Here is a 25,944-nt window from a genome sequence, read left to right as displayed (position 1 = left end):
TTCATCAAACGAATAAAATTGAAATGTGGAGATTTTTAAGTTTAACCTTCGGCCCTTTTATGCCGAATAATAACTTTTTATTATTGCACTTGAGATATAGCAGAATTTTTCCTTGGGACTGAGTCTTTATATTATTTGTATATTAAACTCGATATATGTTGACACGAACATAAACTAAAACATAATTTCCATCATGCATCTGTCCAAATTATATCTAAATCACCCCAGTCCTCTAAAGGCACCCCTAAGGCTCTCCAAACAGCTTGAGAAGCATCAACGATGTTATTATCACATGGGGGCAGATAATCATGATTTTTATCGCACCCCATCGAAGAATCACACTCGTCAACAACCATAGCATTCACACTTTGGCCTTTAGCACTTATAGTAATGTTCTTTAGGCACCTGCTTCCGCTACTGTACCATCCAGTTGATAAAGCAACGACTGGTGTGTGGTCTGAATGATACTTATTATCACATTTTGATGGCTTTCCTCCATCTCCACCTTCTTCGAAACTGTTGAGATTTAGAACTGCCTTCGTACTTCCAGATACAGGAGGTGAACACTCGTAGGTCATGTAATACCTTCCTTTAATGCAGCAGATAGAGTCATCTTCGTGACAGTAATCTGGAGGTGGTGTTTTGCCCTTTATTTTGCCACTGGGCTTGCAAACTTGAAGCCTAGCTTCTAAGAAATGAGGATGAAGGAGTACTATGAAAAGAAATGATCCTAAGCTCAAGTTCTTCATAATTTTATCAGTTCCTTTATTCATTAAAGCTCGAATCTTGAAAATGAATTTGATGAAAACAAGATATATTTCATTTGTTTATATAGAGTTTAACCCAAGAAAATGTCAGGATTGCCATCATTTAAAACTTTTGTCTGCTTCTTATATGATCCAATTGAGGTTTCAATGGGACTATACACCTATAATATTTTTGCATCAGCTTTACCTCTACGGTCTTATGTATATATAGTAAAGAAATGGGATCGATTTATGCGGTCCGTACCTTGTCGTCGTCTTTGAATCCGGTGTAGCAAATAGGAATTTGTTCCCATTGGACTTTGTTGCTGAAGCCTCTAACAAATCTATACAAAACAATTTCTTTCTGTATTTGGATTTATATTTCAAATTCATAGATTTCAATTGTATTTTTGTACTTTTAGAGAAACGTGAACATGAACTTCAAATTTACTCATTGTATTTTTATATAGTGTTTTATGTTAATTATTATAAATTTCAAGAATTTCATGTTAACTCAAGTCCATTCTATTTTGCGTAAATATTTAAGATATAAATTTAAAATTTCATATATTATTTCATTTTTAATAATAAAGTTATAATCGAAATTCATGAATTTTATATTCATCCAACAGAACCTAATGGATTTGTGGGCGTAGCAAATGCTTTTGCTGAATATAGCATACGGTATCACGAATGAAACTTAAATTTTAGGGAAAAAAATTGAGTTTGTCGAGATTTTTCGTATCTTGTGATATATTCTTATGTGGCCGTGGGACAAATATCATCCCTGATTTGTTGACTCCGGACATGACATAGTTGACCGAATAACTCTAATACCGATATATATGCTTGTTCTTTTTATTTTGTTTGTGATCGGTAATTATTTTATAGGCATTTGCAATATAAACATTTTCTTGTATCGTAATTATGCAGGCTTAAAGAGTCCATGAATAATAATTCTACACCAAAAAAAAAATCCATAAAGAAACTCGTGAATTGAATTGGATGCATCATGAAATTCAAGAAACTGGTACACATTTGATAAACGTATGTAGCATATTAGCATATTGTGAACTCAGGCAAATTGTTGCAAATTAACATTCATATTTCAGAGGCATATGCAGTCCAACAACAACAACAAACGAAGAAAACTACATAACAAAACATAAAACATAACGAGAAGTTGAAGCTCAGAAAGACCAACAAGCACCAAGTCTAGGCATCAGACCATGTGATATCCAACTCGCCCCAATTATCTTCTGGAACTCCCAAGGCTTCCCAAACAGCCTTTGAAGCATCGACAATGTTATTAGGACATGGAGGCTGATAATCGTGCTCGTTATCACAACCCATTGTAGAATCACACTCATCAACCACCATTGCTGTCACGGTTCTGCCATTAGCACTTATTTTTATGTTGTTATGGCATCTGCTGCCTCCACTGTACCATCCGGTCGATAGAGCCACCACCGAGGTGTTGTCAGAGTGGTACTTGTTGTCACATTCCGATGGCCCCCCACCATCTCCGCCTTTCTGAAAACTATTAAGTGTTAGAATGGCCTTCGTGCTTCCGGAGACGGTAGGCGAACACTTGTAGGTCGTGTAGAACTTTCCTTGTTTACAGCAGTCGGAGTCATTTTCTTGGTTACATTGCCCGGGAGGTGGCTTTTTCCCTTTTATTCTGCCGCTTGGCTGGCATCCCTGAAGTCTAGCCTCTGTGGAACAAGAAGCAAGAAGTATCAGTAAAATAAGAGTTCCTCCTGTGCTTGTGTAGTTCATCTTCGTTCTTGATTAATTATCTGCTGAGTTTGGTGAAGGGATCTGCAAATTTGTACTTAAAAATGTTGAATACGCCAACACAGCGATCAAGGCTCGTGCAAATTATTTTGAATTATTTTCTGATAGAGTTAACGTTACAAGCACTCCACACTGCGCCACAGCAGCTACGCCCATCGAATATTTATCGATTTCTCATTAGTTCATCTGTGCATTTTATTATTGTGTTTGAAGTTTCGTTTAATTTTCACAAAGTAGCTGCCTTGCGTCTGATATTTTAATGGGATTTTAAAATTTCATTTCCATTCACATCCAAATTAGTTATATCGTCCTTTGAGAGGATGGTGCGAATTGTTGGATAATAATTTTTTAGAGTTCAAGATTGATGAACTGTCGCGGCAAATTAAAGGGTCCCGCAAAGTGCACATTCCTATGGTTCCTAATCAATAACAGTTTCCAAAACTAGTAAATTTGCACAAATTTTTTGTTCGTCGAGCACTTTCTTGGAATTTAATTGATCCGATTTTCTGCATCGATAAACAGTATTCCAACACAACTTTAAAAGCTAATAAAGAATGAAGATGAAGAATTTGAGCATGGTCTCATCTCTTCTGTTACTTCTTCTAGGGGTGATATATTGCTGATTTAGATATAATGGTTTTTCGCTTTAAAATACGTATTTTCCGATGTATGTTTAATCTAGATCTCCTAGATGAACATCTGGGTGATATACTTCAATTATTAAATTATAAAATTAATTAAAATAAACAACAAATTTTACAAAAACATTATATTTTGAAATAAAACCAAAAACAAATCATATTTTAAGTATATCTTTTAAGAACACATTTTCTAAGAACACTATATGGCCTAATGATTTCAAATATCAACCATTAATATTAATTTTATAAAACAAGAGAAGAAAAATCACATCGATCAATACCATATGTATCATCTCCTCAAAATTTCTTACATTCTATGTAAATACATTTAGTTCAAAGCAGTGAAACAAATATTTCAACAATAGCTAATACTTTTTTCATGTGTTTTAACGGTTGATCCTGTCTTATCCTTCACCCAATTACATACAATGATTTTTTTTTTTATTTCTTTATGTGGGAATATCCATTAATGGATAAGATGAAAAACATCGTATGCCATTAAATCGAGTTTTAGAACAATACCCTTATGCTTGGATCGAATAAATCGTGTTTAACAATAAGATGCAAATCCGAAGATAATTAAATTACTGATGCACGCCAAGTAGGCCAGACCCAACCGTGTGCAGTATAGATATCGATATACACGAATGATCAAATAAGACATTCGCTAATGTCCTCCAAAAGCAATAAAAAAACCCACACAAATTACACGAAAACATCAAAATTTTGACATAAAAAACCCACCAAAGATTCTAATCAACCACCATTCACTATCGGTCGCCTAAAGATTCTTAGGACATGCATAATTCTCTCTGAGGAGAACCCCACAAATCAATTCTTTCAAATGCTAAGGGACACACAGCAAGTGTTGTTTCTCGCTGAGCCATTATTACCACATAGTACTTGTCTATATTAATTTAGCATCTGAAAATTATGGGCTACTTGAGAAGATGTCGAATAAGACACCATGTTTTGCATAGTGATTAATTGGACTAATACGACCAGCTTGGTTTTACCTTACGAACAAGTCAAACGTACAGCAACTTGCAAGTAGAACCGTAGAGTATGGTTTTGTTCTGTTTTCTTACAGAACGAACTTTGTGTTTGGATTGATCATATTCTTCAATTGCAACAAACATTTCAAAAAAAAATGCGAGTTTGAAGATAGTTTTTAGAAGGAAGTAGTCCAAGTAATTTGTATCTAAATTTATTATTAATAAAAGTTTTTTGGTTTCTCTGAAATCCAACTTATCTTTTTCTTAAACGTTTTAAAATATATTTTAATATCAATTCCAATCTTAATAAGTATTTGAAAATGTTTTCTTTAAGTAAAATATTTTAAACTAAATTTTTTGAAAACCTTTGCTTTGAGGGGTTCAAATGCTACATAATCTTAATGGTAAGGAGTCACTAGCTAAACCCTTGAATAGGACAATGGGTGTACATGGAGTTGCGTGGCTATAGTGAAAGAGGGTGGTCATTCATTTCTATAAATACGTACCCAACTCGTTCAAGATTCTTCAAATCGAAATCTTGGAAATACCTATCAAGTTCAGTAAAATGGAGAAACATTTCCTTTGCAGTGTGACTATCCTACTCTTTTTCTGTGTTTTAGCCAAAACGGGAGCTCAGCCTTGCAGACCTAGTGGAGCCCTTAGGGGCAAGAAACCGCCTCCGGGCCAATGTAACTCACAGAACGATTCGGAATGCTGTGTACAAGGAAAACTTTATCCCACATTCCAGTGTTCGGCTAAAGTGACCAATCATACCAAAGCTGTCTTAACACTCAATGGTTTCGGAAGAGGTGGTGATGGTGGAGGGCCATCAGAGTGTGACAACAAGTTTCACTCAGACGACACGCCAGTGGTGGCATTGTCCACAGGATGGTTCAACAACCAGAAACGATGCCTTAAACCCATAACAATATTCGGTAATGGAAGGAGAGTCAAGGCTACTGTGGTTGACGAATGTGACTCAACTGTTGGGTGTGATGCTGAGCATGATTTCCAGCCTCCATGTCGTAATAACATTGTTGATGCCTCTAGGGCAGTTTGGAAGGCGTTGGGCGTGCCTGAACGTGATTGGGGGCAGCTGGATATCTTCTGGTCTGATTCTTGATTCTGAAACATATGGAAATTGCTGTTTTCTTCGAAAATAATGTCTTGTACTTCTAGCATGTTTGCATGTGTTTTAGCATTGATGTTGTTTGCAGTGTGTTTTAGCATTGATGTTGTTGTTGTAACGCATCTTGATAATGAATCCAAATGATTTAGTTTTCCTGGGCAGATGAAACTTACTGAACATGTAGTACTGGAATGGAGCTGCGGATTCTGCGACATTACATGCTACACAGCAATATCGCTAAACGGAAAAAAATTATCAAACGGGGGAATTTATTCATATTGCGGTTATTAACTAGATTTAGACGATGGATCCTGGCATGCTAATTTGGATGTGGGAGATCCCACTCAAATCTCAATCATCAGATGGCCTTTTTGCTGCAATAACCTGATAATGTTCAGCATCTAAAATTACAAGTTGATGGTACAGTAACAAGGACATTTTCATGGAATGTCTCCAAAATTTTCCACCATCTTTGGTGATTCCTAATTTATCCTGAATGTCATGCATATGAGATTTCTCCGTTAATCTTGGAGTAGAAACAAACCGATCGAGAATCCAATAGTTGCGATTTTGGGTCAGAAAACTCAGAGGTGCATTAAAAATATCGCCAGTTGGTAATACGAAGAATTTTTGTAACAATCAGTGCTTAAATCCTACAAAAACAGAGTATCCAGAATACTAAATACACAGTGCCAGATTTTCTAAAGCAAAAACGACGTGAAAACCACATGTAAACATATTCACATATTTTATAAACTTCATATCTGGATAATTAACATAGCCAAACTAAATGGCTAGCAAACTGACAGTTAACAAAAGAAGATAACTCATGACAGCAGCATGCTATCGGTCGGAGCAGGCAGCCGTCTGAAGAAATTCAAAGGGGAGATGGTAGCTTATGCCAAAACATTGGATGCATCATAAATTATAATCCAGAAAAGATTATCAACAACCTGAAAGTTATGACGTACACGTACTATAATGGCAGATGCTATGCAGAAAACCATGTATATGTGTTTATTATATTATAAAACATTACTAAAGAAAGAGGAGGACAAATCAAAGAAGACGCTGAGGATGTTGAAAAGTTCACGACAGTGGTATATATGATGTTCCATTTTTAGCATAATTAATTATTATTAATTAATAAAATAAAAAACGAGCTTTCTCATATCTTCATTAATATAACAATACTTAATATTCCTTTTTCAGTTATGAATGCAAATTTAATACTTATTAATTATAATGTTAAACGTATTTGGTTGATTCATCTTATAAATAAATGTGTATCATATTCCGTCGCTAGTCACCGTCGATAACATAATGAACTAGTCGCTAATTAGCGACAGGTTTTGAATAGACCAACCGTCGCTACTTTAGCGACAGTAAATTTTTATATCTTCTATTTCCTACATGTTTGAATTATAATTTGAAGAAACAATAAATTTTTTTAACCAAATTGTATCTTTTGAGTTGAATGTAATTTTTGGACTATATTTTCAGACTCCGAAAATTTCTTGTATGCGGATTTCAATACAAATTATATAAGCAGAGCTGATATATGTTAAATTTTGATGCGTGTCAACTTTTTATTACTGTATCAGAGCTGACATATGTTAAATTTTGATGTGTCTCAACTTTTTATTACTGTATCAACTCTTCAATGGTCTGGGATAAGATTTAGAGTCCAAGAGACATATAATTTCCAGAAATTAAAGAAATTGGTTTTCTGATTTCTTGTTTTAACAATCATTATCCAAGTTACATTAAATGACCAAGAATACCAGGGAGAAGTGGTCGAAGAGCTGGACGGTCATTCTCTCGAATAAATTTACTTTGAACCAAGAGATGAAACACGCATATGTGTAGATCTGAATTGAGGCCATAAAGATTTATTTGTTGCTGTTTTGTTTGTTCCAGTACTCATTCTCCCATGCTTCAACTTCTCTTGTTGCCTTGTCTTTTTCATCAATAAAAGCCTTGAGTTCTTGAGGTTCATAAGGTGGAGGCATAGTGCACGGAGATAAATCGCTTGGGGACTTCTCCAATGATTCTTCCATGAATTTCCTCCAATTCCCATCAGCAGAGCACGCCATTGATTCGGAACAAAGCTCCTTCGCGTTTGGAGGAATCGTGGGCTTATACTTTAAGAGCTTTGCATATTCATTCAGCAGATGAAACATGTAATCATACACATTCTCCATCTTCAAATCTTCTTGGATGAAACGGCTCCCGGCTTCCCCGATGGCCTTCGCCTGAGAATTAAACATGTAACAAAACAAAGACAAATGCGCACGAAAGTTGTTTATCAAACAACTCATTATAGTATGCATTCTAAGGAGAGAATCACCTTCTGAGTGTGATTGTTTCCCCATTCAACAGCAGATTTCAAGGACTTGCATTTGTCATTCTCCCTAACTGGCCAATAATGATGCTGAGGGATCATTCCTCTGATGAAGAAATCGTACCAGCGGAGAGTCATTAGCAAAGTTGGGGAATCACAGGCCAAGATATACTTCTCACTCACAGACCATGCCCATCCTTCTACGTAGATTTTGTACCTGAAATACCACTAAAAAAATCATAATATGAATATAGCAGAAATTGGACCTTATACCAAATTTGTTTGCTGATTTTAAATTTAATTATATAAATATTTTGAGACTGGACTGGCCTATGGGTGCATTGGTCTCCAAGACTTGATTGTTTGTAGCCTTGCTGGGATTCGGCTATCCAATCCTGAACATAAAGGCGTGCGTTCCAGTCGCTTTGTTCAGAGAGATTGCATCGCATAAGGTCTCTTCTCCATGGGGCAACATGTGGGTTTCCCCTCCAATAGGCATAGGGAACTCTATCCTCCCATTTTGTCCTTTTATTCCCTTCTTTTATCTCCTTCAATACACTTCTCCATGGCTTTATATTTGTCTCTGCCCTGCACAAACATAAATAAATATAAAGCACACACACTTACAACATGTGAAACAAAAATCCAGCAAAAAGAATTCGGGTCAATTTAATATAGATACGTGGATATATAAAGATTAGGATACGACTTGCAAAAATCGATCAGTCATTTTTCACATACTGACGTGACATTGGACACTCCATGTCAATATTTTTTGAAAAGTAAATCGAAAAACATGCAAATTAGTGGAATAAGGCATAAAACATGGTCAAAATGTAATTTTTTGGGGAAAATAGCCACACAAAAAAATCGATAATTATTATAAAAAAAATTATATAACTTGAGTGGCTATAGCTCCAATCAAAGTTGTTGATTTTATTTTTTGCACCTTAGGTCAATTGTATATATAAAGGAAGGAAGGATATTTAAATTCAAACTTGTCAAATATGTAAATGGATTTTGTTAAAATTTTCTAATAAAATTAGATCCGTGTCTCAGGTGACTTTCCTTAGATGTCAATCTCCATATCTTAATGCACAAGGTAGTGTCCATAGGAGTCCTAAAACATTATTGCAGAGGTAAGCAACATTATACTCAAAAAAAAAAAAAGGTTACCATCCCCAAAATGACCAATCGGGAAACACGATATCCAAGCTCCGCCAATCTGAACAGTACCGGAACAGCGCCGGAGGCTCCGAGCCCGGTGATTGGAAGTGCTTCTCTTGTACGACGGGCCTGTCATCGCTGTCGAACATGATCTCCAAATCCGGTAATCTCCCTGGGTACAACCTCGTCAGCTGCACGATCCCCCATATCGTGAAAAGAGCACGACTCTGGATCGACTTCCTGAACCTTTCCACGTAAACTCTTCCGTTTACTATCACGAGCCTGAAGTGCGCGGTGTTCCGTGCTTTCTCCACCGTTTCACGCGTGATTCCGGTCTGCCTCCAGTGGCGCAAGTCTTGGTGGATCCATCGGAAGTAATCGGGGCAGGTTTGTGGATTTGGTGAGGGATCTTTGTCGAAGTTTTTCGGATAAGGGTTTCTTAGGGGACATGAGTTGGTGTGATTCCATGCGTTGCAGTCCAGTGGAAACTCGAAGGTGGTCTTGTTTTTGTTGAATTCCTGGAAGGGTTCTCTGGAGGAATATCCTGTGTGTCCAGCCTGCATACAAGATTCATCTTCTTCAGACAATAATATTAAAAAAAAGGAGTCAGAATCATGCACACAACTACTCCGATCCTCTACTGGAATATATATTACTTTCCCTTTTCAAGATGAAATCAACGTATAAATTTAATCATAGATAACAGAAATCATAATTTGATCTTAAGTTTTTATTTTAAAACAAACTCGGGAAGAATGTATTTAAAGAAACTTACTAGTTCAAGCGAGCCAGAGAAAACCAGCGCTGATATTATGAGGAGGAGGAAGGAGAAAACAAGTAGCGCTGTAGCAGCTAAAGTGGACTTCGCCATCGTCTTCTTCGTCTTCAGGGATTTCCACCATTTTTGTAGCAGAAAAGTAGGTCTCAGATCATTGAAAGCAGGCCTAAACCAAATTATCTTCGTCGATTTTTCTTCTTCAAATCCTCCCATGCTTCACTTAATTTGTTCTTCAAATTCAATTACTTATTACTTAATCACCAGATATGATCATAATATTTATATTAGTTGTTATTACCATACAAAACTCTGCGATATATATATATATATATATATACATATATATATATATATATATATATATATATATATATATATATATATATATATATCAGAATATTATTTTATTATTTAGTAAATATAAACTATTTTGACATGTCGAGTGTCGTTATCTAAATCCCCAAAAATAACCTTATCTTATTAGTTTCATTGTAAAACACGATTATCTAGCTAAATAGTGGGACAGATATAGATTATATCATCAAACTTTGATATTATATTCCTTTTAATCTTTCTAATTAAATATTATAATGTCACTAATTGCAACACATATCAATTTTAAGTTATAATATAAACTTAAATTAATATTTACAGTGGGTATATTATGCAGAAAACGAATATAGAGATGATCACAGGTAAAATACAAAATATAACAATCGTAAAATATACATTTTGAGGTAGTGGACTTCCGGGGGAGTTAGAATTGGTCAATTGTTAATTTCATTCACATATAATTTTTCGAACATTGAAGTTGTACTTGAATTGACAGATTTGATTGGTTTTAATTTCAAAATACACCTCAAATCCATTTGTTTCAAAATTATAATGAAAGATTTGAAATCTTTAAGTTATATAAACACTTTTTTTTTGTTCAATATCAAATTCATTCTTCAAGCTAGTTATTTCAAATCAATGCATTTGAAATCCACCTTATAAATCAAAATAAATCAATCCAAACGGAATTTAAGATTAACCTTATCAAATAGAGCATTATATTGAATCCAGTAATATTTAATTAAGTGCTCATCCAAGAAAGGATATTATAGTAATTTCGAAACGTTTGAAAAGTTTATAATAAACTTAATAATATATGTGGTCGTGGGCTTAAGGTACATAATATAGTAAAGTGAGTGAATATTGTAAACATGATTGGATCAGATTATCATGTGGTATCCTGGGTTGACATTTTTTTCATAAGGATGGATATATTTGCCATATTTACTTGTCAATATCATGTTGGTGTTACATGTGTCACATCGAAAAAGATCTAAAATTGTAAATAAATCAAAGATAACAGACTAAGATTGAAATTTGATAATATAGATAACAAAAATCATAAAAATATAAATATTTAGAAAAAAACAAGTTTGGCAAAAACTTGTGTGAGACGGTCTTGCGGATCATATTTTATGAGACGTATATCTTATTTGGGTTATCAATGAAAAAATATTATTTTTTATGTTAAGAGTATTACTTTTTATTGTGAATATCGGTAGGGTTGACCCGTCTCACAGATAAAAATTCGTGAGACCGTCTCACAATAAACCTACTCAAAAAGTTATTTTCCCATTTTAATTATCTAACGTGGAATCGTGAAAATATTAAAATATAATATAGGAGGTCTCGGGGAACCAAGTATGAACTTGGTGGAATCATGAGCAAGATATATTTATCAACAGCTACTTCTTCATTGTTAGCTTGTATTGCTACCTTTCGGGAATAAATTTACGACGACTAGTTAAAAATTCAGAAAAGCTGATATCCGAAGAATTGTTTCTAAATACTAGTTATTAAATTCAGCGACTGCCTTCCTACTAGGCGAAACTTACGGACAAGAGGTATGGGTATATCTGATTCGTGTTAATTTGATGCGTAATTAGCATTTTGAAAATGGTTGGCATCTCTTCACTGTGTGTGAGTTTGCAGGTGCTTGTGAGGTGAAGTTAACCGAGGTGTTGATCTTGCTGAATCGTACACTGAATGGGCCATTATGATGCATTTCTAAGCTTAGTGAGGCCGAGGTGGGTAAGTTTGTAGTGGTGCTTTGAGAAATATGGAAGCAATGTCGTGACGACGAATTTTGGAAGCAGACCCATACAAATGCTACGGCAACAGTGCACCATGCATGCCATCCATGTGCTCTATGAGTGGCTAGCTTTTAAAGTTCATGGGGGAAGATCTGGTGGGCATGATGATGATCCATCTTCTTGTTTATTATGGCACATCCCTCCTCAAAAAAAATTCAAAAATGTAACACAGATGTTGCGCTGAATTTTGAAGAGAATGCTACCTCTGTTGGAGTGTTTCTTCGGGATGAAGTGGGTGACTTTATTTTAGATACTTCAGGTGATCTCACTCTCCCTCTCTTCCCCTACGTCCTTTGGTCATAGATTCGAGTCTCCGAAGTAATTGAAAAAAAAAATTCTACGTCATACATAAATATAAAATCGGCCCAGTGTTCACGACTGGTTTAATGAAATGATGCCCTGGTATCATCAGACAATAACAGATTATGAAATTTTATTTTTTGTTGAAAGTGATTTAAGATCATATGGGTCCATATATTTGAGTGGGTCTCACGGGTCAACACTACTCATATTCACAATAAAAAACAATATTTTTCATGGATGATCCAAATAAGATATCTGTCTCATAAATACGACCCGTGAGACCGTCTCACACAAGTTTTTGTCCATATTATTTTATGTAAGTCAAATGAGATAGAATCTTCACAATATCATTTAATTACCATATTATTACATCAGTGGTTAATTACAATAAATATAATTTATTACTCTTATTTAATACATGCAGTTTTAATTTTATCCATATTATGTCTTGGAAAAAGATAGATATCTATATATTTATGTCTCTTTATAATAAATAAAAGTGTTTCTCCCAATCTTTTACACATATTTCTTTAATTATCTTTTGAAATCCACTTATTGTTGCAATTTTTTGGACGACGTAAATTGCCAGGTTGTCTGGACTAACTTGCAAGACTATAATTTTTAATTTGTAGGAAGCAAAACCAAATACTTTTAATTGCAATACTAGTGATCCTTGACATGCGTTTACAATAATTATTTTTTTCATTTTTTATCTGAAATCTATATATTTTGTTAAAATTGAAAATATTCAATTTTAAAGACATGGAAAATACCTGTTAAAAATTTACTTTGACCAAACAACATAGTAAACCTGTCGGCATGAAGGGCAATTATATTCTACATTCGTACCAGCACATCTTCCCTACACCGCAGCTCTTGAGCCCCAATTCGGGAAAATCTAAATACTGTATAAATAATTGATATTTATGATACGTATATACGAAAGTTTCAATAAGTACTCTCCATGCACCCTCAAAGTAGAGAATCACACCCCTTTGAGACTCTCGCAATCTACTGCATATACACGTTAGATACGCTGCTTTTGCTTTATCCTCCATTTCATAAAAGAAATCTCAGCTCTGTCTATATATATATAGATATAGATATAACAGATCATACAAATCTGTGTGTGTAGATATATAGATGGCAAGCGGAGTGGCTGAGGGAGGTATTTCTGGGAATCCTGAAGCGGCAGCGATTGAGAAGCCGAACCATCCCGTTGTTGAAGGTATTAAACCGGCTGTCTTTGCGTACGCCACCGCATGACGACGACTCCACCAGTAGCTGTATGAAATTTATTTGATAACTTTTCAGTGATCTGAGGCATTAACGTCTGTTTCCATACTTTAAATTTCTGCAGAGGTTGTTCAAGGACCTGTTGCTAAGCAAGTTTCGAATGGTTCGCTCGACAGAGGTAGGCATTCAAACGCATTACATCTGAAGTTTGACGATCGAAAAAGATCTTTCGACATTACGAAAGTTCAGAAAGATTCAAATTTTTACTCTCTAATTTTCTTAATCAAAATATGTATTTAAGTTTTGATATAGTTATGATTTTTATGAGAAATTCCACGGATGAAGGACACAAATTTTGACAGATATAGCGCTAGCAAAGCTTGAAGACGAAAAGAGATTTTCTAATATCAAGGCATGGGAGGAAAACGAAAAAGCCAAAGTAGACAACAAGTAAGACTCTGAGTAAAAGCCGTCTACGCGCTCAGATCCACAAAATCTCTCCTTATTTCCTGAAAATTTGCTATCATATGATGAATAAAGAAACGATTGTTCTTTTACAGCGCTCAGAAGAAAATGTCTGAGGTAGCTTCATGGGAAAACACGAAGAAGGCATCTCTTGATGCACAATTGAGAAAACTCGAGGTGGGTATCTTTGAAATTCTGATCCATTGCATTGGCCTAGTACTAGATAATAAGCGATGCCTCTCGTGTATCTTTTGAAGTTTCTTGCATATGGTTTAGTTGAAAATTGGTTGATATCAAGTTAAAGCATAATACGAGCCCAGAAACTCGGGTAACGAAATGAGTGGACAGTATTAGTTTATATGTGAACAGCCAGTATAGATTTTTGATTTTCAAAGTATTAATTAGAACTCGAAAGTTGGCAGGAAAAGTTGGAGAAGAAGAAAGCTGAGTGCGCAGAAAGAGTGAAAAACAAGGTAGCATTACTTCATAAGCAGGCAGAGGAAAAGAGAGCCATGGTTGAAGCAAAGCGCGGAGAAGAAATACTCAAAGCCGAGGAAATGGCAGCTAAATATCGCGTGACCGGGCACACTCCTAGAAAAGCTTTTGGATGCTTCTCAGCTTGAATATTGCCGGACACATTCATGAGTACAGAAATTTGTTTGGTTTCTTTTTTTTGAAAAAGAAAAAAATGTGATTCTACTGTTTATTATGAGATTTGGGGAAGTAGCCTTCTTTGGATTCTCGAGGGATGTGGATGTCTTATAGTCGTACTTGTACTTGTGGCTTGTGAAGAAACAACTTCGGTGTCAGAAGTTTTATGGACTGTATCTCTCTGATCGCCTAGATCAAATGAAAAACTTCAGCTTCTCGAACACATTATATATTATATACATATAATATGATAATTTATAACTCTAATTTATTAAAAAAAAATTAGCCAAACTACATGCTTATCGCCGGTGGATTCAAATAAAAATCGTTAAAAAGTTTGATATATGACCTTCTACGAATGTTACCATGGAGGGTAAAAAATAATGTCAAATTAGAAAATAAAATATAAAGCACTTTTCATAACTCTCCATTATTTAAATCATGCAGATTGATTTAACTCAATCCAACATAAACAAAGAAAAAGCCTCGGTTCTTTCACACCAAGTGGATGCCATGAAATGTCCACAACTCGGGCATCTTTTACTATGAAAGGGTTATGAGATGCACAGCATATTTGAAATTCTGGCATCATCTGCCTTGCGAGTCAAATACAAAGTCTTTTATGACCAAGAGCATGATTTCATACAACCCTTGACCATAAACAAGGGTAAGATTTGTACCGCGACCATAATTCTGTAACAGAAAAGACGACGGTTAAAATAGGAAAGAAACAAATGTTGCCGAATTACTATTCCAATGCCGAGGTATCTAAAGAACAAAGATTTCAAAACAAATAAGGGAACAAATAGTTGAACACACACACATACACAGCTCTGTTGGTGAACCAAACATTTATGTGAATCAATACGTGTAGGTAGCACAACTCACCAGTGTAGCAACTCCCGACCATGAAGCAACTAGCCCATACCACAGATCATTGGCAATAGATAGCTTGATCTATATGTGGAGGGATCTGCTTAATCTCGGTTCCTAGTTCTTGTTCAATCCTATACCTGATATATTGAGAAATGTCTAGGTCAGAAAGATATCTAAAATGGAAACTCTATCCATATGCAGGAATGAAATCTTACAAATTGAAGCGATCCTCATAGGTGATCAGATTCACGGCTAACCCAAGGTGTCCAAACCGTCCTGATCGACCAACCTACATGTAACATGAATGTTTATGAGGAAATTGTGCCTTGAGCATGAAAAAAAAAACATCGGCCAAAAACACAAGTGTGTACCCTGTGCAAATATGTTTCTGAGTTCTTGGGAAAATCAAAATTAATTACTACGTTGACGGCTTGAATGTCTATCCCTCTCGTAAATAAGTCTGCAATTTGATCACAAGAATGAAAAAACAATGTAATCATGGATGGGAGACAAAAAAGCATTGGAATGAAATTAGAACTATGAACAAACTTGACATAGCAGTCCACACAATTAAACAAAAGAAATAAGAAATTTCTAGAAAAGCTATATTGCAGTCCAGAGGTAGGATAGTTGGAAGAAAAGAATCCATGGTCAAAGGGTGGTGTAAGGCATGATAGGTTTACTACCATTAAAAAAACAAAGTTCGAATTAAACAATATGAAAATAATTAATTCACAAACTGTACCACCCTGTGAAATAGATTTCACTTCCTCAAATTGGTATAAAAACGACCGCTCAAATAAACCATCACCGTAATACTTTAGCTACGCATACGGTTTATCTACCCCAAGACAAAAACAACGAAAAACAAAAAACTGAAACATGGTCATGGTAATACTAAAGAGCATACCAGTGCAAACAAGATTCCTACAGGCACCATTGCGGAAGTCATGAAATACTCTGTTCCGATGATCTTGAAGCATCTTAGCATGAATATAGAAGCAAGAATAGCCAAGCTCTGTAATTTTCTTAGCAAGAAGTTCTACACGATTCACAGAATTGCAAAAAATAATAGATTGGTTTATTTGAAGCTGCAACAGAAAGACAACAAATCTGTTAAAGAGCGTCTGGATGGAGAAGTATGCTAGTTTGGATACACAAGCACTAGGATATATTTTTTTTCAAAAAAAAAATCAGATATAAATTTGTCCTTGGATAGATTAGTGAAAAAAAAAATTCCCTAATTGAAAAAGAAGCTGAAGGGAAAACCTAAAAATCATATTTGTGGACATTATATATAAATGCACTTAAAAATGCCAAAACCTAAAATCCAGAAAATGCGGTCTCAAGACTTCTGCTTGTACTTGATCATTAAAAAAAAGTTAATTATAATTATCATATCTTAAAATAAAAATTCTTGTACTATAAAGAAATACTTAAAATCATTATTAATAAAGTTCTTATTTTTAAATTAAGCGCTCCTGACCCAAACTTTCCTTTAGTGAAAAACTGAATGACCAGAAAAGGCAAAGCAAATGCACTGTAGTAAATATATGCTTAATCTTGTAAACCTTCGAAAATAGAGTATTGAGGCAGTGAACTTTCTGTCTTTCTTCCACAAAAGCATAATACTGAGTTATACCCTTGAGAGTAAGCTCGTCCATAAGGTTGATAATGTAAGGCCTTTTCAGGTACCTGTCCTTAAAATCTTTCACCGTAACAGGAAATGTAGCAGAAAACATGAGAATTTGACGATCTGAAGGCAAAAAGCCAATCAACTGCTCAATAGAAGGTTGAAACTCAGGTGACAAAAGCTTATCAGCCTGAAATATATCAGAACAAAGGATAAGATCAAACCGTTAGCAACCCACTTTCTAACACAACTGGAACATCATAGCTGCATTACTTCCAAAATTGAAAAAAAGGAGGAATAGGAAACACAGAATTTTTTTTTATATATAAAAAGAATTGTACGATCTCATAGAAAGCCAAAAACAGGAACCAACATCATCAATTAACTTCCCACCACCAAGAATGGGAGAAGTTCTGAAAAGGAACTTCAATCTAATGTAGGTAGCATCATTGCCATTTCAATTTCCCCACGCTCAATATATATACGCAATTTAACAAAGTTGGATACAAGTATAATGTACATGCCAACCTCTAATTCCCAGGCCCATAAGATGTGAAAAAGAGAATAGACCACATGAAGCTAAGAAAAAGGAATGAAAACAAAGTTGGATACAAGTATAATGTATACATATCACACACTATGCACCAAAATGGTTTCAATTGTTAATCAACTTTAATGTATACATATCACACACTATGCATCAAAATGGTTTCAATTGTTAATCAACTGCAACCAAAACATGTTGGCACTGGCAGTCCATACCTCATCCATTGCTAGCATAGCACAATCTTTCAAAATGCAAATACCCTTTCTTGCAAGATCAAGGATTCTTCCAGGAGTCCCAACAAGTAGATGAACCGGTTGATAAAGCCGCATTATGTCATCTTTTAAGCTTGTTCCACCAGTAGTTACCATGACTTGAATTTTTAAATGCTTCCCAAGTTCTTTGCAAACTTGGGATGTTTGAAGAGCCAATTCTCTGGTCGGTACTAGAATAACAACTGCAAAGATGCTCATATGTAAAACACCACAAAAAATGACTGGACACTGCAAATATCTCCGTAACAGACACCCAAATGTACGTCCACAGAGACAATGCCGACAGACCGATATGGACCATTCAAAATGGATATAAGAGAAGAAACAACATAAATGCATATATATCTAAAATAAAATAGTTTGCTAGACAAATAACCCCTATGATTGATCTAAAAGTATCACGGATTAAAACTAAAGTGATCACGTATCATACTACCTACAATCTTAGAAAGTCTTTCCATATATCGTGTAACGGAAAAAATCAGGTGACTTTCTCAAAAGGAAATTTAAAATGTACAACAGCATATTTGACTTAACCTCAGTTTCAGCTCTCACAATCCAAAGGTCCAGCTACCATAAGCCTAATACAAGGTCCTAGTTCCCTTAAAACAGTACATCCAAAGAGACCCCAGATGATAAAAGGTGAGGACAACCAAATAGATATACTGGACCTTGAATAGCATTTTTATCTTGATCAATTTTTTCCAAGGCAGGAATGCAAAAGGCAGCAGTTTTTCCAGTTCCATTTTTTGCCCTAGCTAAGATATCACTTCCAGTTAGAGCAATCGGTATGCTCTCCTCTTGGATTGGAGATGGCCTCTCAAAACCCTTCTCATATATACCCATAAGAAGTTCACGTTTCAAAAAGTAGTCTTCAAATTCATTTCCTTTTGTAGCTGTAACATCCTAAAAGACAAACAAATAGCAATCAGGAATTTGTACCTACCAATATGCATACATACAAAAAAAAACTAGACAAAATGCCAATGAATGCTGAAGAACAATAAACTTCCTGTCTAACAACACATCAGTCCCAAACAAAAAATACCAAAAAATCAACCTAGAAGGGTGTCCACACAAAAAAGTACTCTATAATCAACTTCAAAGACTACTCATCCAAAAGTCCAGGGCTACCAAACTGCAGATTAAAGTTACTCAAGTACATACTTTGGTTATCGGCTTCAGTTATTTTCAGTAATATAGTAGCTCTAGATGACAAACAAGGGTCTTAGGGTTTCACGGAGCAGATTAGCAATCAACTCATCAGCCAAAACACATAACAAAAGTATTTCCCTACGCTAGCTTAACCTCGCAATAAGGGTGGTTTAAAAAGTTAGTGATTGAGCAGAAGCCTACATGAATATCCACTAACATAATTATTAGACAACGTTTCAAGTGCTTGTTGACTGATTTTATTCAGTAGTGATGAGTCAAATTTTCCTAGCATAAAATAACATAGAGATCAACTTAAGACCGTGATAATGGAAAATTTTCAAAGTATTTCCTCAACAAAGCATACAAGATTAAACGATAAAATTGGCTTTGTTGATAAAACAATGAAATCGACTTTGAATGGACACTCTACAGAAACAAGCGTCGTCAGAAAATATTACCTCAGTTCTGAAACGGGTGTCCTGAGGCGGTAACTTTAAGCTTGCTTTCCAATCTTGAGCACTAGTAAAAAAGAAACACAATATAAAGTAGATATTTGTGTTAATTATGATAAATCATAGACTATTAGGATGATAGATAAGTGAATGATACATGCCAATGCAAGAAATGTGTGCGTGCGTGCGTGCATTTTTGTGTGTGTGTGTTAAAACGAAATTTCTTGTACAGCATTTGGTGAGCTAGGAGTTATTCAGGAAAAGGTCTTCCCAAAAACATGTCGGCACCACGCAGGAACACAGGAAAAACAGATCCGAGACAAACCACGAGACTTGTACCTCAACGAGAACGACAAAAACGGAAAAAAGACAAAAACTTCAATGCAGTTTCACGTGCAGCAATCAATTCATAACCGCAGGTCTGATCTCATTAGACCTTCTGACACACTAGAACAACATCTAACCGGTATAACGGTTCTAAAGATCAACACTTTCAGTAAGAAATACAAATTCAGCCAGCCACAGTTGGAAAGATTTGAGTACATGGTCCCAGCATATTGGTTTAAAGTAACACTATACCTGAAGATTAGATTGGTTCATTTTTTTCTCGTAAATTCAAATGCCTAAATTCCAGCTCATATACAGCGTAGTCAAATCAATTATTACCCGGTGAAATACAAAGATCTTTAACTTTAAGATCCAATTCACACTAATTATTCGTTATAAAGACAAAAAACGGACGTGTCGAAGCCCTTTAAGAGGAATTAAGACCAACAACCAATTTATCAACTAATCACATCGTGAGAAAAGAAATTAATATAGTTTGAAGTTCAAAAAAAAAAAAACGAACAAGCTACGACGATATTAACCTCGAATCTACGGCTTCAGATTGCACAGTTTTCTCAACCTCGTCGATAGTTCCATCAGCTGGCGTTAGCTGAGTTCTTGGTAGCCATTGTTGTGGCTGAGGGTTTTGAAACAACTGATTATTATTCGGAGCTGGACCACGCTGTACGTACTGCTGAGCTGGGTTTCTCGGCTGAAAACCAGGGTGCAGCCCCGCATTTGAATGCATTCCGCCACCTCGGCCGCCACCCATCCCTGGCGGCGGATATCTCGCTCTCGAATTCATCACAAAGCCCTAAATACAAACACTCGATCGAAGTTTACACCCAAAAAAAAAATTGTGCTAATCTCCAACGTGTATATCTGTACAAAACAATATATAATCCTAAAGCTACAACCTGGATGCTGCTGCGGAAAGCGGAATACTTGAATTTTTTTGTGTTGGCTTAGTTAAAAGGGGAGTGTGATTTGCTGCATTTAGGGGAAAGAGTGCACCATTACGTAATTTACCATAATTTGTGGGTCTGTTTTGAGATTGTCTGGATTTTATGGCTTTGTTCTAAAATGTACATGGAAAATGGTCATAATAATAATTAATTTCATCCTATTCACGTGGACATTGTCTATATGATAGGATGGATGACCAAGATTTGCCCATGTATATATAGGACCCATTTTTTTTTGAAATTGTATGTGTGGTAAGATCTTACTCGTTGAAATGAAGTGAAGGTAGTGTGCACATAGGTAGCATCTCATCTACTCATAATAATTTGTATTAAAAGTCATTTTTATGACGAAGAAAATACTCTTTCTTAAAAAATTAATATTTGTTGTTCAATTTAAGAAACTTAACAAATTTGATTTACGGACAAAAAAGACTTGAAATTAGGATCCTTCGCAGCTTCAACTTTCAACTCATCCATTTTCCAAAGGAGACCCTTTTCATGTATAGCATTCTCTATCTCCTTCTTGAGAATTGAGATCCTCGAGCTCAGATTCTATGCCAGAAAACATTACCTCAGATGGCTTCATGTTGTGCTTCTGTTCAGGTTCCACCTCGACTCCTTCTCTAAATCCTCCTAATCCGATGGCACGGAACTTGAGCATTCTGTGTCGCAGTAGCTCTTCAGTATTCATCCTTGTTAATTCCTGGGTCAAAAGACACCTCGTTCAATGGTTGAAACGAATGGAAAAAGAATCTAAATTCGAGTCCATTAACTTCGCCTAGAACTAACAAGTGATTCACCTCCATTTCTTGAAGAGTAGCATCCTTGATCCTTTGAGATGACCATACAGGATCAGCATGTGCACCGCCAAGAGGTTCCTGTATGAAAATTATTCGACAGATTAACAAATAATCAGAAGTAATATCAGAAGGTACTCGATTTAGGGGGAAAAAATCGACACTACTACGTATGTGAAGGTGAGTGTTCTTACAGGAATAATGTCGTCCGCTATCCGAAGCATGTAATGTTCTTGAGCAGTGACACTCAATTTTTTCAGCTGCCTGATCAATATATTTAGAAAGTTTTGCTAAATATTCTCAAAAAAATAAATTGGGTTGTGAATCCTCATTATGTACCTTGGGAGCCGCCTGTGAAGACTTCCACAATATAGCAGCACAAGCTTCTGGACTGGAAAGAGAAGTATGGTAATTGGAAATATTCTGACGATCATACAGGTCGAAAAGATAGCGAAGAACAACTTCGACTGGGATAAAAATCAACTGTTAGAAATCAAAGAATATCCTTTGTTAAAAAAAATCAAAGAATATCCTCTGGAAATACAAGGATGAACCAAACTAACCTTGCAAGTTAAAGAGAAAGAAGAAACAGCCCAAAGAGCTAGAAGAGAAGAGGAACAAGCCCAATGAAAAGCCCACATATAAACAGAATAAATCAGTCACAAAGCCCATGGCTATATTATCAAATGTACGTCTTCTGTTTTTAGCTAACAGAAGAATATTTCTTGTTTTGATAGTTACAACAAGATAATCTAGGTGTCAATATATTATTCGATGTATTGAGTATAAGAGTTCACGTTTGGCTTTGTAAATCGGTGAGAATGAAATCCAAATATTGATTCATCTCCTGTTGATTTCTCTAACTTGGTATCAAAGCCTGAAAATGGCTGACGCCTCCCCTAATTCTGTTTTCCCCTCCTCGGCTGATAATTCCCCTGCAACTAATCCTAATTTCCTACTCATCAATCCTTCTAACCAAATCACCGCTGTTAAACTCACCGATGAGAATTATCTCTTGTGGAATCTCCAGATTCTGGCAGGTATCAGGGGTCTTGGACTCGAGAGTTACATCTCAGATCCTCCTTCAATACCTCCTCGCATCACCTCGAGTGAGGCTGTTAATCCTGATTTCGTTCTTTGGTGCCGACAAGACCAACTTCTTTTCTCATTTCTTTTGGCCTCCATGAGTGAGGGCGTGCAATCTCAAATGATCGGTTGTGCGTCTTCTATCCAGTTATGGAGCAGAGTTTCAACCATCTTTGCCACTCGGTCTAAAGCCCGAGTCATGCAATATAAGCTTCAACTTCAGACCCTTAAGAAAGAGGGTCTAAGCATGAAGGATTATATTGGTAAAATGAAGAGCTACATGGATACACTTGCTGCCTGTGGTCATCCTCTTTCGGATGAAGACCAGATTCTATATTTTCTCGGTGGAGTGGGTATGGAATATGATTCTGTGGTGGTTCATGTAACCTCCAAATCTGATATTTTAAGTTTCTCGGAAGTTGGTGCTCTCCTCATGTCTCATGAAGGAAGGATCGAGGCTCACACTTTTAATGGTGTCACTCCGCCTGTAGTTAACACATTTACTGTCCCTCCGGAGCGTAAACCAGACTATCACTCCCATCAAATGTCCAACAGAGGTAGGGGTCGTGGACGATTTTCTCGAGGGGGTCGAAGACACTGGCATAATAATAACAACAAACCAGTTTGCCAAATCTGTGGTTATACGGGACACGTTGCTGAAATTTGCTACTATCGATTTTCGATCGAGATTATGCATCCCCTCAGCGCTCATCAGCGCCTCCTCGCACCCCTTTTCATGGTTCCAATCGATCCTATCCTGCAGCAGCTCTCACTACTACAAAATCAGAACCGTCAAATGAGGAGTGGTGGTTTCCCGATTCTGGTGCTTCTCATCACGTCACTAATGACCTTGCAAACCTCTCCATTGGTTCTGAATATTCAGGGGGTGGTAAGATTCACATGGGCAATGGTGCAGGTTTGTCTATATCCCACATTGGCCAATCTAAATTTTCACTCCCTGCCTCATCATGCACGTTTCTGTTGAATAATCTTCTTCGAGTTCCACATATAACAAAAAATCTGATAAGTGTAAGCAAATTTGCTCGAGATAATCACGTCTTCTTTGAATTTCATCCTATTTTTTGTCTTGTGAAGGACCTAGCAACACAAGCGATCCTTCTCCACGGGACTTTGCATGAAGGCCTCTACAAGTTTAATCTTGGGAAGCCTCTCTCTGCATCTCGGCCAATTTGTCTCAACTCAACTCTGTCGTCAGTGAATAAAAAGACCCAACAGTTTCGTCATTCTCAACCTGCTCGAGTTTCTTTCCCAGTATTAGCTCAATGACATTATAGATTAGGACATCCTACACCCATGATAGTCAAGAAGATTTTACTAAGTTGTAATATTCCCTACTCAAGAAATGATAATTTCAATTTTTGCACAGATTGTGAGCTTGGTAAAAGTCATCAACTTCCTTTCTTGTCTTCAAACTCTAAAACTTCTGTGCCTCTTGAATTAATTTATTGTGATGTATGGGGACCTGCTCACACCATATCCAGAAATGGTTTTCGATATTATCTAAGTTTTGTCGATGCTTGTACTCGTTACACTTGGATATACTTCCTCAAACTTAAATCTGAAGTAACTCCAACATTTATGCAATTCAAGAAACATGTCGAGCTTCAATTTGATAGACAAATAAAAACCATCCAAACTGACTCTGGTGGGGAATTTCGGTCATTAACTTCCTTTCTTCATAATCATGGCATCAATCATAGATTTTCGTGTCCTCATACGTCTCAACAAAATGGAATCGTTGAACGTAAACACCGTCATATAGTAGAAACCGGTATTTCATTATTAGCACATGCTTCCATGCCATTCGAATACTGGGAAGATGCTTTTTCAACTGCCGTTTATCTTATCAATCGGCTTCCAACCTCCAGTCTTCCTGAAGCAGTCCCTTTCCAAAGGCTATATAACAAAGTTCCCAACTATTCTCTTCTTCGGGTTTTTGGGTGCCTTTGTTTTCCTTGTCTTCGACCTTACAACAACCATAAGCTTGCTTTTCGTTCTACTTCATGTACTTTTCTAGGGTATAGTGATGTTCATAAAGGTTATAAGTGTATGAATAGCGATGGTAGAATTTATATTTCGAGAAATGTCAAATTTGATGAATTCACTTTTCCTTTCCATAGTCTAATTAAAACAGATTGCTCTGCATCTCCTGCTAATTCTCCAACCTCATCTGATCTTTATCTTCCACAAGTTGTTCCTCAACCATCGGGTAATATTCCTACTGCTCTTTCTCATCCTCCAAGTTCATCATCCTCTATTTCTATTCCTACTCCTACCTCTGATACTTCTTCATCTCCGATACAAGCCTCTACCTCACCCCCTGTGAATCATCATCATATGATTACTCGTGCCAAAGCTGGGGTGTTTAAGCCTAAGGCTTTTTTGGTGACTAAATCAGTGGTGTCTGAACCCCTTACTTACCAAGAAGCTCAATTACATCCCGAATGGTGTGCAGCTATGACTTCTGAATATGATGCCTTGTTACAAAATAACACATGGTCCATAGTTGAAGCTCCTTTGAATACGCCTCTCATTGGTAGCAAATGGGTTTTTAAAACCAAAACTAACCTCGATGGATCAATAGCTCGTCACAAAGCTCGTCTTGTAGTAAAAGGGTACTCACAAACGCCGGGACTCGACTTTACTGAAACATTTAGTCCTGTCGTTAAACCCACTACCATTCGGATTGTTCTCACAGTAGCTATATCACAGGGATGGCACGTTAAGAAAGTTGATGTCAACAATGCTTTTCTAAATGGCACCCTTACGGAAGTTGTTTACATGAAGCAACCGCAGGGGTTTGAAATTATCGATCCAAACAAACAACTTGTTTGCAAGTTACACAAAGCTCTCTATGGCCTCAAACAAGCACCAAGAGCCTGGTTTGATCGACTTCGACAGTCACTGCAATCTATGGGTTTTCTTGCTTCCAAAGCAGATGCATCTTTATTTATTAAGTTTACTTCCACTTCAGTACTATATGTTCTTGTGTATGTCGATGACATTTTAATTACAGGCAGTAGCAAACCATTGATTGATGATCTTGTTCAGAAACTGCACAGCCAGTTTTCGCTTAAGGATCTTGGAGAATTGTCTTATTTCTTAGGCATTGAAGTTATCAGGTCTTCTGCTAATTCTTTCTTTATGGTGCAATCCAAATATGCTAGAGACCTTTTACATCAAACTAAGATGTTGGAAGAAAAGCCATTTCCTACTCCTATGGCTACTGGAGCAAAATTATCTTCTCAAGATGGTGAATCATTTGAAAATCCTACTCTTTATCGGAGTACAATGGGTGCTCTCCAATATTTGACGATTACTCGTCCTGATATTGCATATAGTGTCAACAAGGTGTGCCAATTTATGCAGAATCCTTTACTCTCTCATTGGAAGGCAGTTAAACGCATTCTTCGA

General features: G+C 36.2%; 6 protein-coding genes across 6 annotated transcripts; 2 read left to right on the top strand and 4 right to left on the bottom strand.

Moving 5' to 3' along the window:
• Nucleotides 1–153: 153 nt before the first annotated feature.
• Nucleotides 154–2,615, bottom strand: LOC140813780 (putative ripening-related protein 5). The gene is made up of 2 exons (XM_073172498.1): nucleotides 1,975–2,615; nucleotides 154–681 (listed from the first exon to the last, which is right to left on the bottom strand). Exons 1-2 carry the CDS (start codon nucleotides 2,523–2,525, stop codon nucleotides 192–194), a joined length of 1,041 nt encoding a protein of 346 aa, XP_073028599.1. The 5' UTR covers nucleotides 2,526–2,615; the 3' UTR covers nucleotides 154–191.
• Nucleotides 2,616–4,636: 2,021 nt separating this feature from the next.
• On the top strand, nucleotides 4,637–5,457 carry LOC140813770 (kiwellin-1-like). Its single transcript, XM_073172487.1, has one exon. The coding sequence runs from the start codon at nucleotides 4,745–4,747 to the stop codon at nucleotides 5,300–5,302; it is 558 nt and encodes a 185-aa protein (XP_073028588.1). The 5' UTR covers nucleotides 4,637–4,744; the 3' UTR covers nucleotides 5,303–5,457.
• A 1,566-nt stretch (nucleotides 5,458–7,023) lies between these two features.
• Nucleotides 7,024–9,864, bottom strand: LOC140813762 (uncharacterized). Its single transcript, XM_073172477.1, has 5 exons — nucleotides 9,595–9,864; nucleotides 8,829–9,376; nucleotides 7,983–8,240; nucleotides 7,659–7,869; nucleotides 7,024–7,563 (listed from the first exon to the last, which is right to left on the bottom strand). Exons 1-5 carry the CDS (start codon nucleotides 9,808–9,810, stop codon nucleotides 7,201–7,203), a joined length of 1,596 nt encoding a protein of 531 aa, XP_073028578.1. The 5' UTR covers nucleotides 9,811–9,864; the 3' UTR covers nucleotides 7,024–7,200.
• A 3,231-nt stretch (nucleotides 9,865–13,095) lies between these two features.
• Nucleotides 13,096–14,622, top strand: LOC140838995 (remorin-like). The gene is made up of 5 exons (XM_073205624.1): nucleotides 13,096–13,275; nucleotides 13,408–13,461; nucleotides 13,646–13,733; nucleotides 13,844–13,925; nucleotides 14,171–14,622. The coding sequence occupies exons 1-5, from the start codon at nucleotides 13,191–13,193 to the stop codon at nucleotides 14,369–14,371; spliced, it is 510 nt and encodes a 169-aa protein (XP_073061725.1). The 5' UTR covers nucleotides 13,096–13,190; the 3' UTR covers nucleotides 14,372–14,622.
• A 176-nt stretch (nucleotides 14,623–14,798) lies between these two features.
• On the bottom strand, nucleotides 14,799–20,678 carry LOC140838988 (DEAD-box ATP-dependent RNA helicase 8-like). The gene is made up of 10 exons (XM_073205618.1): nucleotides 20,204–20,678; nucleotides 19,341–19,401; nucleotides 18,399–18,633; nucleotides 17,671–17,909; nucleotides 16,847–17,098; nucleotides 16,186–16,366; nucleotides 15,647–15,735; nucleotides 15,491–15,564; nucleotides 15,288–15,412; nucleotides 14,799–15,092 (listed from the first exon to the last, which is right to left on the bottom strand). Exons 1-9 carry the CDS (start codon nucleotides 20,464–20,466, stop codon nucleotides 15,334–15,336), a joined length of 1,473 nt encoding a protein of 490 aa, XP_073061719.1. The 5' UTR covers nucleotides 20,467–20,678; the 3' UTR covers nucleotides 14,799–15,092; nucleotides 15,288–15,333.
• A 250-nt stretch (nucleotides 20,679–20,928) lies between these two features.
• Nucleotides 20,929–21,858, bottom strand: LOC140813757 (acetyl-coenzyme A carboxylase carboxyl transferase subunit alpha, chloroplastic-like). Its single transcript, XM_073172466.1, has 4 exons — nucleotides 21,763–21,858; nucleotides 21,618–21,687; nucleotides 21,427–21,504; nucleotides 20,929–21,329 (listed from the first exon to the last, which is right to left on the bottom strand). Exons 1-4 carry the CDS (start codon nucleotides 21,855–21,857, stop codon nucleotides 21,123–21,125), a joined length of 450 nt encoding a protein of 149 aa, XP_073028567.1. The 5' UTR covers nucleotide 21,858; the 3' UTR covers nucleotides 20,929–21,122.
• Nucleotides 21,859–25,944: the final 4,086 nt, after the last annotated feature.

The sequence above is a fragment of the Primulina eburnea genome, chromosome 1, assembly GCF_022965805.1.
Source record: "Primulina eburnea isolate SZY01 chromosome 1, ASM2296580v1, whole genome shotgun sequence".
Lineage (NCBI taxonomy): Eukaryota > Viridiplantae > Streptophyta > Magnoliopsida > Lamiales > Gesneriaceae > Primulina > Primulina eburnea.
This window is presented reverse-complemented; position numbering and strand designations above follow the sequence as displayed.